The sequence below is a fragment of the Protomyctophum bolini genome (genome assembly GCF_963924005.1).
Source record: "Protomyctophum bolini genome assembly, chromosome: 5".
Taxonomy (NCBI): Eukaryota; Metazoa; Chordata; class Actinopteri; order Myctophiformes; family Myctophidae; genus Protomyctophum; species Protomyctophum bolini.
Window position 1 is genome coordinate 23,001,264 of NC_137866.1, and position 14,216 is coordinate 23,015,479.

The window sequence follows — 14,216 nt, forward strand, 5'->3', positions numbered from 1 at the left end:
CATACTATAGCGCGCCGTTTTTCATCATTTTTGAGGATTTGAAAAAAATGACGAAATGACAAAAACGATGGGTTATAGCCCATGTTTTTTGAAACTTTGAAAAAAAAGGTTAGCCTCGTTTCTCATCATTTTGGACCGTGGGCTATAGCCCATATCGTACGGCATACTATAGCGCGCAGTTTTTCATCATTTTTGAAGATTTCAAAAAAATGACGAAATGACAAAAACGATGGGTTATAGCCCATGTTTTTTGAAATTTTGAAAAAAAAAGTTAGCCTCGTTTCTCATCATTTTGGACCATGGGCTATAGCCCATATCGTACGGCATACTATAGCGCGCCGTTTTTCATCATTTTTGAGGATTTGAAAAAAATGACGAAATGACAAAAACGATGGGTTATAGCCCATGTTTTTTGAAATTTTGAAAAAAAAAGTTAGCCTCGTTTCTCATCATTTTGGACCATGGGCTATAGCCCATATCGTACGGCATACTATAGCGCGCCGTTTTTCATCATTTTTGAGGATTTGAAAAAAATGACGAAATGACAAAAACGATGGGTTATAGCCCATGTTTTTTGAAATTTTGAAAAAAAAAGTTAGCCTCGTTTCTCATTATTTTGGACCGTGGGCTATAGCCCATATCGTACGGCATACTATAGCGCGCAGTTTTTCATCATTTTTGAAGATTTGAAAAAAATTACGAAATGACAAAAACGATGGGTTATAGCCCATGTTTTTTGAAATTTTGAAAAAAAAAGTTAGCCTCGTTTCTCATCATTTTGGACCATGGGCTATAGCCCATATCGTACGGCATACTATAGCGCGCCGTTTTTCATCATTTTTGAGGATTTGAAAAAAATGACGAAATGACAAAAACGATGGGTTATAGCCCATGTTTTTTGAAATTTTGAAAAAAAAAGTTAGCCTCGTTTCTCATCATTTTGGACCGTGGGCTATAGCCCATATCGTACGGCATACTATAGCGCGCAGTTTTTCATCATTTTTGAGGATTTGAAAAAAATGACGAAATGACAAAAACGATGGGTTATAGCCCATGTTTTTTGAAATTTTGAAAAAAAAAGTTAGCCTCGTTTCTCATCATTTTGGACCATGGGCTATAGCCCATATCGTACGGCATACTATAGCGCGCCGTTTTTCATCATTTTTGAGGATTTGAAAAAAATGAAGAAATGACAAAAACGATGGGTTATAGCCCATGTTTTTTGAAATTTTGAAAAAAAAAGTTAGCCTCGTTTCTCATTATTTTGGACCGTGGGCTATAGCCCATATCGTACGGCATACTATAGCGCGCAGTTTTTCATCATTTTTGAAGATTTGAAAAAAATGACGAAATGACAAAGACGATGGGTTATAGCCCATGTTTTTTGAAATTTTGAAAAAAAAAGTTAGCCTCGTTTCTCATCATTTTGGACCATGGGCTATAGCCCATATCGTACGGCATACTATAGCGCGCCGTTTTTCATCATTTTTGAGGATTTGAAAAAAATGACGAAATGACAAAAACGATGGGTTATAGCCCATGTTTTTTGAAATTTTGAAAAAAAAAGTTAGCCTCGTTTCTCATCATTTTGGACCATGGGCTATAGCCCATATCGTACGGCATACTATAGCGCGCCGTTTTTCATCATTTTTGAGGATTTGAAAAAAATGACGAAATGACAAAAACGATGGGTTATAGCCCATGTTTTTTTAAATTTTGAAAAAAAAAGTTAGCCTCGTTTCTCATCATTTTGGACCATGGGCTATAGCCCATATCGTACGGCATACTATAGCGCGCCGTTTTTCATCATTTTTGAGGATTTGAAAAAAATGACGAAATGACAAAAACGATGGGTTATAGCCCATGTTTTTTGAAATTTTGAAAAAAAAAGTTAGCCTCGTTTCTCATCATTTTGGACCGTGGGCTATAGCCCATATCGTACGGCATACTATAGCGCGCAGTTTTTCATCATTTTTGAAGATTTAAAAAAAATGACAAAAACGATGGGTTATAGCCCATGTTTTTTGAAATTTTGAAAAAAAAAGTTAGCCTCGTTTCTCATCATTTTGGACCATGGGCTATAGCCCATATCGTACGGCATACTATAGCGCGCCGTTTTTCATCATTTTTGAGGATTTGAAAAAAATGACGAAATGACAAAAACGATGGGTTATAGCCCATGTTTTTTGAAAATTTGAAAAAAAAAGTTAGCCTCGTTTCTCATCATTTTGGACCGTGGGCTATAGCCCATATCGTACGGCATACTATAGCGCGCAGTTTTTCATCATTTTTGAAGATTTCAAAAAAATGACGAAATGACAAAAACGATGGGTTATAGCCCATGTTTCCGCAATTTCCGCAATTTGCAATTTTCGCAATTTCCGCAATTTGCAATTTTCGCAATTTCCGCAATTTTCAATTTCCGCAATTTCCGCAATTTCCGCATCGCTTTATGCAGTTATTTATGCTTATTCTCTGAAAAGGACTCTTTGAAAGGTGTCATAGTTTTAGAAACATAGTGCTTTCAAATTTGAGACTTTTAACATGGGGCTCAATGGAAGACATTGGCACGTCAAAAAAGCAAAAGCAAAAAAATCCTCAAAAACATTTCAAGTAACCCCAAAAATGACAGGAATCCAGATTTTGTCTCTATGCAATTTTTAACCAGCAAAGTTTATTTATATATAACAACAGTACAAAGTGAATCCTTGGCTTGCAAAATAGGTGTGCTTCATATTTACAATAGGTACACAATAATATATTATCATAACAAAACCAAAGCAAATAAAAAAAACAAGAACAACCTTTTTTAAATACTTTAACTTTCTTACAATTTTCACAACACTTTTTATAAAACAACAAGAACAGACAGCCATTATTATTATCATTATCATTGTCATCAGTAACTATTTTACAGAACTCCAGTGTCTACAAAGGGTTTTTCTAAATGTGTTTAAAATGGAAGAATAATTATTTCATACGCAGGGATATTTTGAGAGTAATACGTTGATCTGGTTCTTAATAATACCTCCATTGGATGACACAAAGACAAAAAAGGAAATGATTGTGTGTTGTTTTTTTCTTTCCATACAGGAACTGACATGACCCGGTCAAGCAACAAGGCAAGTCGATGTTACACTGAGAGCAGAAAAAGTGCACAAAATATCTTCAATGTAATGTTCTGTCCGTATTGTCAAAGGTGTATCGCTGAAAAAGCACAAGACACACACGCACACACACACACGCACACAAAGTCACACTTGTCAAATTAGATTCTGCGCTGCAGAATGGTAAACATAAAACGCAACTTTCTGTTGCACTGACTAAAATAAAAAAGGTAGACATCATGAAAATGAGCTGCTTTCTAAAACATAATAAAAAATAAAGGTGCACTCAGCTGTGATGTAAGACATGTAAATGTACAGTAGCCTTCATGTGTGAGCTAATTAGACACGTGGAAAACCAGGCTGAATAAAAGGATCGGATTAGGCCACTTGCAGCAACCCAAAACAAAACATGGAGGGAGACAGCGGATTCACTGTCCGACTGTGTCAAATCAAAAACCATTCCGTTTCAGCCCCTCTGGGTAGATTTTCTAACAATTCTCAACATGTCCAACATGTGTATGGACTCTGAAACGTGCGCATGCATGCAAAAGAGGCATTGAGGTCCATATTAGAACTTTTTTTTTCAAGCGCTTTCGCAGACAAACATGTGAGGTACGGTAGGAGGATACAATTCTCTTCGCTGAAATAGGGAAGACCTTAGTCCAAAGGAAGATTCATGGTTGTGTACTGTACTGCATATGCATTTGTATTGTGTACTGTACCTACAGATGTGCTTAGGTTCTTGTCACACTCCTCCCTCCTGTCTTCCCTCACTGGGTGGACACGATATAGATAATGTCAATCATGAACTTGCCCTACATTTCTCTTTGTCTGTTATTTTGCTGTTTTTTTTCTCTCACCCCCCTTCCAATCTCCTGATCATTCTGTGAACACAACTGGCCCAGATCAAAGAGATGCTTCAAAGCCAAAGCAGGAAACCAGAGCTAAAGGGCTTCTCTCTTGCTTTCAGTCTCTCTCCCTTCTCTTAGACACCTCAGACGGAGCTGGGAGCGGAGAGGCATCGGCTTGGCTTCGTTTGTCGGGACTGTGATCTCTTCACCTCTCCTTTGACTTGATCATACGTACGGTGCAGCTATTCGTAGAGTGGTCAGGGGCAAACTCGTCAGTGTTTAATTTAAGTCTGCCCAGCATTTGACTGTGAAGTATTTGGGAGGGCAGTGATGAAGTCAGCCAAATGATGCCAACTGTTGAGACTATATGAGTAGACTATGAAGATCAGAAGCAGTGAGTGGGTGGACTGTCTAAAAGGCCACGGAGAAAGAAGCACCTTTTGCCGAACCTAGTGATGTTTGATCTCACTTTGTCTGCATCTCTCTGGGCATGCCATGAACTACTACTACTACTACCGGTTTTCAAGTACTTGATGTAAACAACAAGCAAACATACAGTATACTACTATATCTATCTCTGCAGAAAATGAAATCACCGATCCAGCAAGCGAAATCTACAGTTTGTGGTCATCCAGCTGCAAGTGTTTTGAAAGTATAGATTTGTATCGACCTCTTAGCTCGTGAGGGTTTCGGTTTTGGTCAAGAGACTTGGTAACCTTTGAACCACGTTAGTTACACAAATCCACCTTTAAATGGGCAATCTCTTCATTGGGTGTTTGGAATGTCTTTCGTCCTTTCACGAAAAAGCCACTCAAAAAAACAACCAATAGGCTAATTATGCACAGCAGCTATTTTGGAAATAACTCTTCCTACTTCCAGGCCTCTTTCCGACTTCCTTCACAGGTGTTACCGATGATACGAATTAAGGCTCTGTTCCATTTAGTGGTTCTCAAACCTTTTCATTTCAAGGACCCCCATAACCATGAGTGTACAAATGGAACCGAATTGACCCTTACAGGCGCATTTGGTTCCATTTGTACACATCCGTACAGGGCCATTTGGAACCCACTAAAAGACACTTTGAGACCCACTTGTGTAGCACAGTGTTTCCAATGAGCCATAATATGCAAAATAGCAGCACCCTGACTTTGACCAAGAACGGAACAGAGCCTTAATTAGCATCATCTGTAACACTGGTGGAATTAGGAAGAGTTATTTTATGTGCATATAGAGCCTATTAGACAGAGCCGCTGTGGTTTGTACCTTGTGCAAGTTTTAAACTTGCATCTCATCCTTCCGTGTGTGGGACTTTCAGCCACGATGTATACTCTCCACCTCAACGCGAGAGGTTTGCTCCCTCTATAAAGCATGAACCGATTCTGACACATCAATTAATACGTTAAACAATAGGTTCTTTTGGCACTTTTGTCAAACTAGATCTATACAGGCTCCATAATATCGTCCGTGCGAAGAACTCGGTGGCGATCGAGTGGTCCCCGTGGAACTCTCAAACTGGGCCAACTTGAGCTGGCATGACTCATTGGCACTTTAGAAAACAAAGATGGACCCTTAGAACACTTCTGATGTGTGATACCATGCATGCAGAATACACACATATTCGAAACGAGTCCCTAAAGCGATACAAACAGTTGTTATATAATGGAGAGTTACAGCATATAAAGCCATCGGTGGCCTCAGTCCTGCTATCTAGACAGGGCAGTCTGTCTAGTCTCCAGGTTATATGGTAGTCGGACGTACGAGTGGCGTAGTCACACCAGTGATGGCCATGAGGCAGACTATACTGTAGACTGTTACTGTACACACTCTCTTACAGTAGAGAGGGATTTGGTATCGGGTTCTATTATGACATTTAGGAAGGAGGACGCCCCGGGACGGAAGAATGGGGATGTTCATTTGACTAATTCTACTCAACTACCTAGAGAGCTCAGTTCAACTGAAACCCAAATTGTTTGCAAAAAAAACCCCAAAAACAAACAAACAAATTAAAAAAAGAATGAACAGACCAACAAAAGATACATCTGCATTTGTAAAATTCACATACATTGTTTGACAAGTATCAACCGGTACATACACAGACGACCTACACTGCTGAGGAAAGTTTTGAACGCCAGCGGTGATGCTGGTTGGAGGTCATTAAGCCTAACTACACCATACATTATTACCAGGACACACTTTAAGTCTTTAGGTGCCCACGAGCATGCTGGTTGTCCCTCCACTTCCCCAAGCGGCGTACCACTGACTCCGACGAGAACGAGGACGTCATTTCATGATTTCCTGTACACTTCCTCCCCCTGGATAAAGAAGTGGAAGGTTCTTGTCAATGTCACGTGAAGCAGCAGTCTTTATATAACCTGTGATCCTATCTGATGAGGACAGTCTTTATATAACCTGTGATCCTATCTGATGAGGACAGGGAGCAAGAAAAGTTGTGAGCCATGCCATGTATTATCATTCCCCCCAAACACGCCCCAAAACCCCCCAACCCGACCCTCACTCTGACACGGTCCATAATGTCTTTAAAATATCAAAGCTCAGGGGGGGGGGGGGGGGGGGCTGTGGATTTTTTTAAACTACAACTGATAGGATTTCAACGTATACGTCGTACAAAAATAAAAATCTGAACGCAAACTATGCAACGATATTGGCCGCGACGGGATGCTTTTGTCTCTTTCCTTTGAGTCCATTTCACTTTCAGATGAGAGTCACAGACAGTGGAGGATAAATGATTTATTTCCCCCACCTTCCATTTGCTTGCACACGCGAGCCTACCAGAATGTTATCTAATTCCATACACACACACACACACACACACACACACACACACACACACACACACACACACACACACACACACACACACACACACACACACACACACACACACACACACACACACACACACACACACACACACACACACACACACACACACACACAAACGCACCCACAAACGCACCCACGTTGCATACACACTGTCCAGGCAAAGCTGAAAGAACTTCTCCTTGGAGAGGAGAAAACAAACAAAAGAAAAAAATAACTTAAAAAAAAGCCATGTTGTTTCCTGCGTATGTGCAGTTGCTGAGCTCCCTTCCATATTATGACAACACCAGCTCTATCAGCTCCAGTGGGGGCTTCTCTAGGTCCAGGGTCTGGGGCCCATATATAGCAGGGTCCCTTTAGGGCTGGTGTTATCATTGAAGGAGGGGCCGGAAAGCAGTCGATTGTGTGTGTGTCAGTCGGACGGTGGATATAGAGGCCCCAGGTCCGGTCCAACATGGTTCCAGCTCCTATACACACTGAGAGGTATGGTCATGTCTGGGCTGTCCTAGTGGAGCTCTGAGGTCCACTCCGCTCTACTCTCAGCTCTCCAGGGACATGGCGGAGATGAGCTGCTCCACCTTGTAGGCCAGCTTCTGCTTCTGGGCCTGCTCGTCCTGCTCCAAGGCCGCCGTGATCTGGGGAGAGAGACAGTCCGTTAAAAACCCATTCTGACCTGAGATCAGATTCTTAAAAAAAAAAGTCTTCTACATCCTGAGAGTTTTCTGGAAAAGCTACGTTTCTATATGTCAGTCGTTTCTTCGGTTTTTCCAAAAATAGCAGACCTACAAGCTCGTAGCGCGCCACTCGGTGGCGCGCTACGAGCTTGTAGATCTGCTATTTTTCAATGGCTAAAGCATAACATAATGCTAACACCAAAAGGGGTACCTGCGCAAAATGGGATAAAAACCTCAGACCAACATCTGACTTGAGGCCGCAATGATGATCTTCATTTACAATACATCTTGTAATAACTTTTAGTGGATCAATACAATAAAGGAATTACTGTAGGAAGTCCATTTCATTTTACCATAATCTTAACACCCAACCAATCATTTTCGACAGGAGAATGATCTGCAATTTACGTCACTGAAAACTTTCATATTAAATTAATTTACTCACCTAGAGTTTAATGGAGGATTCATGTAAGAACACACTTTTGTTATTGAAGAGCAGGGTAAATATGACGTTTTGCGCCAAGGTCCTATTCCTTTCCTGACAGTCTAGGTTGTATGATTGTTGTTGTTTTGTTTTGCAACATTATTTCCACGTTGAAACGGCCGGGTTTGAGGCGCAGTATAGGGGGACAAAGACCAACAGGGGAGCCCACGACGGGACGGACGGCCGCGACCGGGCGTCGCTTAACGGGGGAGGATCATGAAGAAGTGACGCCGAGGAAGCGACGCCATGGGCCGTCGTAGCCCTCCCTGGGGGGGCCCCCCTAACCGACCGCAATAGGCAAAATATCAACTGCGAGTCTGCGACGGAACGGGCTGGCGGGGCTGCGATATTAAACATTTTTCAGGGAGAACTCTCGGGGCCTCTAGCCGTCGGGGCTCTACGCAGCTGCGTAGTTTGCGTAGCGGTAAAAACCGCCCCTGCATGCATAGTTGGTAATCTGGTACAGTGGATGGTTCATGTAGCTCCAACAAAACCTACAGAGAGACTTAACTTAAAACCGATTTGGGGCCAAATGTATCTAAACTTCTCATATGACTTCAAAGCGAATATAGCAGATCTACTTTTACGTGACACTGTCACTCCCTTTTCGTTCAAAAAAAATCACACCCGTGTGAACTGAGTGTTGCAACCCCCCTCCCCCCTCCTCTCTCTCCCTCTCTCATTAGCAGTATCTCTCTATCTCTGTTTCTGGCACAACAGCGCCCCTACTGGTACTCATTAAAGTGACAGTAGTCACATACATAGTCACATAGGTGAACACGGACATTGCTGTTCCTTGGAGTGGTTGCACCACTCAAAAATGAAACAGTTAGCCTACGAGATGTCTGGGTTTGCGGCGGTGCCTCTGCCTCTCCAATCACATCCAAGTCACGCATATGTACACGTTTTTGGCCCAGCACAGCAGGGGGTCTCGGTTCGGGCAGAGAGTCTGCAAATCTGCCCAAACCGTCTTCCTCTCATCTGCTTAAGTGCTCTTAGAGAACTCCGCCCCCCCCCCCCCGACCTCCTCCTCCTTCCTCTCCTTCTCATCATCAGGACCCTCAATGGCAATCTATTATTAATCCGCAGCAGTGCAATGCAGGTGCCATCTACCCCAAATCCATTTAAGTGTGCTGGCCGGTTAGCCCGCGCCTCACAGCCTTGTGAGAACGGCTGAGCAGGAACAAACACGTGTCAACGACATTTAAGTACTTTAGGCTGGGAGAGAGACAGAGGACACACGCACGTGTGTGTGCGCGCGCGTTGAGTGCATTTGTTATGTCTGCACGTTTTGCAAGAGAGAGCTAGAGAATTAGAGGATTTTAGAGGATTTTTAGAGGATTTTACTATGTACAGTAGACAGTCGGCATATATATAGTTACTTTTTTCATAACCCCCACCCCGCCCTGAAAAGTTCTTTAAAAACCTTCCTTAAAATACGAGCTTAAAGGGGAGAGAAGAGTCACAGTTCAAGGAAGGCTGACAGGGTCACACTGGGAGCGAGAAAGCGAGAGAAAGTGAGAAAGCGAGACATTGAGGGAGTAACGACACAAAGGTCAGGGTAATGTTTCCCAGTGGGGTTAGTAGACATGCCTGGTAGAATGTCTCTATAAACACCCTCTCTGTCGCCGTTCCCTTTTTATGCTTTCAGTGATCGGGACAATGTGCGTTTGTGTGTGCGTGCGTGCATGCGTGCCGTATGTGCGCTTTCTGCCATTCCGCTCATGACATAACCCTATATAAATATACCACGGCTCAGGGGAGCAGATAAGAGTGGCCTGCTGAGAGCGTTGGTCTGTGCTCTCCAGACATCAGACACGGAGCCCCCCATCAGGCCATACAGCTCTAAACTAGACCTCTGGGCTTTCTGAAGCTCTCTCTCTCTCTCTGCTGCTGACATTCCTTTGGTCCCGCGTTGACGAGCGCAGCTGCGCAGCACCACCACCACCACCACCACCGCCACCCACCTCCTCGCTGTACTTGCTGACGTAGGAGTAGATCTCGTTGAGGGCGCTCAGCATGTTGAACTCCGTCGAGTGGAGTCGAGCCTGCTCCGCCAAGTAGGCGTTCATGTCCTGGTCACTGATGGCCGGAAGGCGGTTGATGTCGGCGTAGTACCTGGGAGGACACAAGGACGCCACGCTTAAAGAAGGGCCAGGTCTCGGAAAAAGGTCTAACGTTGTAGGAACGGGAGGGGAAAGTTAAAAGGCTCAGTGCCCTCCCATCCGCACGCGCACGCACACGCACACGCACACGCACACGCACACGCACACACACACACACACACACACACACACACACACACACACACACACACACACACACACACACACACACTGTGTGTCACACAACAGTGACACACACGTCACTGTTTCCTGTCTACTGCACAAGGTAATATAGCACAGATAATAATTTAAGTACGCAGGCATAAACTGTTAAGACCGCTATAAAGAGGTATTATGGACAACTGGGGACAAGGAAAGCTTTTAAGACACTTTGGTTAGTGTGGAAGGAAGTAGTTTGTCATGGGGGTGATGAAGAAGATGATGATGATGATGATGATAGAGTGCTTTACAATAATAACCCATTTTGGGGCGGAAACCTCTTTTTGTGTTTTAAACATTATGTTATAATTTAGCTATTGAAAAATAGCAGATCTACAAGCTCATAGCGCGCCACCACGCTACGAGCTTGTAGGTCTGCTATTTTTTGAAAAATCGCAAAGAACGACTGACATAGAAACATATAGCTTTTTCAGAAAACTGTCAGGACTTCGAAGACATTTTTTTAGAATCTGATCTGGGGTCAGAAGTTCAGAACGGCCTCTTACCGCTCCACCCAGCTCTTGTAGTTGGGGATGTCCTTGGCGTAGAGCAGCTTGTTGGACGGGGAGTCCTTGCCCAGCCGGTGCTCCGACGTGGAGCAGGAGTCCATGAAGGTCTGCGCCACCACGGACAGACAGGCGTCCGTGATGCTGCTCTTGTGGATGTCGAACACAAACTGCGGGTTCTTGATCACGTTCACCCAGAAACGCAGCGGAAGGCTGGAGAGAGAATGGATTGGAGGACGGACAGAAACGGATGCAGAGAAACAAGGCCACTTGGGGTTAGCACTAGGCATGTAACGATACACTCAACTCACGATACCATCACGATATGAGGTTCACGATAGGATTTTTCACGATATTTTCAACACAGTTATTTTCCAGACAAATGACCGTTTTCTTTTTTTTTATGATTTATCTTCCCCCAAACCTTTTTCACAATTGTTATTTAAATTGTAAAAGTAGCATTACTTTTCATGTAAAATTACTTAATTTCTGTGCAACAACTGTAAACATGCTTTCATGTTTAAAACCTAGCTCGAGTTCACATTTCTTCTTTTCTTTGATGGCATCTTAGGATAGATGTATTGTAGACCTATTTGACAGTGCAGGAACATAATTGACACGATATAGCTCCCCTCTGCAGGCCTCTACTACTGAAAGTGACTGTCTGTCTCATTTCTCTCCAAAAGCACGTGAATATGATGGATTATGATTACAGCTCACATTATATAATATAATATAATATCGATATACGATATATCGCTACATGCCTAGTCAGAACCTAACCGTATATGGTGTGGGAGCTAAGCAGTTATGCTGCGCAGAGACGAAAAAAGAACGTGGATTTCGTGTCTCACAAGAAGATAAATAAAATAAAAACTCACACAAAGCTTAGCCCATTTAGGCCTGACGTCGAAATAAATAAAAAGTCTTCTGAAAGAATATATTATATTCAAAGATTTGTGACACATTTTCACGATTCTTAAAAAATAGCAGACCTACAAGTGGCGCGCTACGAGCTTGTAGATCTGCTATTTTTCAATAGCTAAAGTATAACATAATGGGTCAGGTATACGTCTACCAATGCCAACATAACATACTGTGTGTACACTATAGTGTCTGCTCTCACCAGTTGCTCTTCCATGTGTGGCGTACGTCCGTGTCGTGGATGCCATGTTTGTCCGCCTGCTCGTCCAGGAAGTCAAACATGTATTTGATGGCGAGGGGCAGAGCGCTCCCCCGGTGCACCGTGCTGAAGAGCGTCTCGAACAGGTCGTCCACAAACTTCTGCAGCGTACCCTGAGAGTGCAAAAGAGGAGAGCTCCAAGTAAGTAAAAAAACCACGCCAAAAATGTGTTTTATCCGTCAGTAGATAATACATAAGACGATGTCTATATACCAGTGGTTCTCAAACCTTTTTCATGTAAAGGATCCCTAGTTTGATATGCATTAGGGATTTAATGACGTTAACCCACACCCTTGAGTGTAATATTGCAATTATACCACAGTTACCCTTAAAACTAAGAAAATCGCTGAAAGAATATATTTCTTTAATGACAGATGTAGTCACTATACGACCACAAATGTCCCAAGAAACTAGCTAGCCTAGCCACCGAGTTTGCTAGCGCTCTGGGAGAACAGATAAAGCAGCTGAATTCTTTGTTTTTATTAGGTGTTGAACGGTGCTGGTTTAACCCACGGCTCGAAGGCCGTTTCAACCAATCGGATTGCTTCCTCGAAACGACCTGTGGTAGAATAGGCTCTTTGGCCACTCAGAATAGCTAAATGGCATTGATCACGCCTCCCAGGTCTTAAGTTAAGTAATAAGACCTGGTACTTATAAGACACGCAAAATACAGCCCCCTATAGGGTGTGGTACGGTCGGTGTGCAGCATTTCGGTATATACCTTCGTAGCCAGCAGCCTGGTCAGGTAGATCTCGGAGACCATCTTGCTCCCGCGGTCTCCCTCCTTCTGGTCTCCGTGCTCGTGGTTCTTGACCAGGTGCCAGACCTTGACCCCGCTCTCCAGGTCCGGCGTGATCATGGGGGCCCGCGAGCGCAGGCTGTCGGGGCTGCCCGTGTAGCGGAACGATGAGTCTGTCCAATGGGAGGAGGGAGGGGGAGAGGGAGAGAGAGGGAGGCAGAGCTTTAAATGACAGCGGTTACCTTAAGCCCACGCCTCAGGCAACTGCATCATATTGATTAAACATGGGCTCACACATACAGAAGCACGAATGTATGTGTGTATGTGTGTCTAGTCAAAGACACTCTCACCGCTCCCTTTGAATGTATGTGTGTATGTGTGTCTAGTCAAAGACACTCTCATCCTGTACGTGTGTATGTGTGTCTAGTCAAAGACACTCTCATCCCTCCCTTTGAATGTATGTGTGTATGTGTGTCTAGTCAAAGACACTCTCATCCCTCCCTTTGAATGTATGTGTGTCTAGTCAAAGACACTCTCATCCCTCCCTTTGAATGTATGTGTGTCTAGTCAAAGACACTCTCATCCCTCCCTTTGAATGTATGTGTGTCTAGTCAAAGACACTCTCATCCCTCCCTTTGCGGTTCTCTCTCTCTCATTTCCACTTCTGCTTCTTTGTATAGCTTGTTGTAATAACGGAGCCCTATAGCTTGTGTTCCTCTGAGTTGAGTTTGCGAAAGAAAAACATTCTTCTTATCGCTACGGTAATGATGGGGGCAGCAGTGTCCTCTACAGGCTATAGAGAGCTGAAGTTCTCGGACAGTGTCCATGCTGGATGAAAAGAACGGTTTGGCCTCTCGTCTTGATAGCTCATCAGAGAGCTATAGATGTGCAAAGGAAAGAGTCCCCTATATTCTCCCCCCACGTTCACGCGCTTTCATTTCATATCATTATTTCTTTCTCTCTTTCTCAGTGCAAACCAATCCTCATCTGCATTCATGCACTGAATGAGACGTGGCTGGCTTCGACCTGGATCCTCCTATAAAAAGCTATACCGTATAATTGGCTTCCCGTGCACGGTGCACCTCATTGTCACTGGCAGCACCACCACGTCCAAATTGCCTCAGTCACACTGTTTAATCAACGCATCAAAAGATCTGTAATGTGTTAAGCTGCACTGCAGCCATCCTCCCTCCTCCAGTTCTCCTTCTGGCCTCTCATCCCTCTCCTCTCTCATTTTTCCTGTCCTCCTTTTGACACGGATGGATGACACGCTAGTCCTCTCTCTCTCTAATTAGCAGGTGTCTCCTTGTGGGGGGGGGGGCTTTCTGGGAGTCTCTGAGGATCTGATTCTCGGCTTCAAAGGCCATGGCGCAGACGAGCAAATAAAGCCCCCCGTCCCCCCACTTACCATTACCCCCCCCCCCCCACCCCTACATACCCCCCAACCAGGCCAACGTGTCTCTTGGGGGCGGGGCACCTGGGAAACAAGACCTCAAGGCTGTGGGCG

The 14,216-nt window shown here is 43.9% G+C and overlaps 1 protein-coding gene across 1 annotated transcript in view; it reads right to left on the minus strand.

The window, feature by feature from the left end:
• Positions 1-6,924: 6,924 nt before the first annotated feature.
• The window catches only part of plxna2 (plexin A2), a 279,981-nt gene continuing 272,689 nt past the window's right edge, over positions 6,925-14,216 (minus strand). Inside the window, 5 exon segments of the mRNA XM_080764816.1 lie at positions 6,925-7,434; positions 9,925-10,075; positions 10,788-11,000; positions 11,914-12,083; positions 12,692-12,882. Of these exon segments, the coding sequence (XP_080620942.1) occupies positions 7,339-7,434; positions 9,925-10,075; positions 10,788-11,000; positions 11,914-12,083; positions 12,692-12,882 (821 nt within the window). The 3' untranslated portion in view covers positions 6,925-7,338.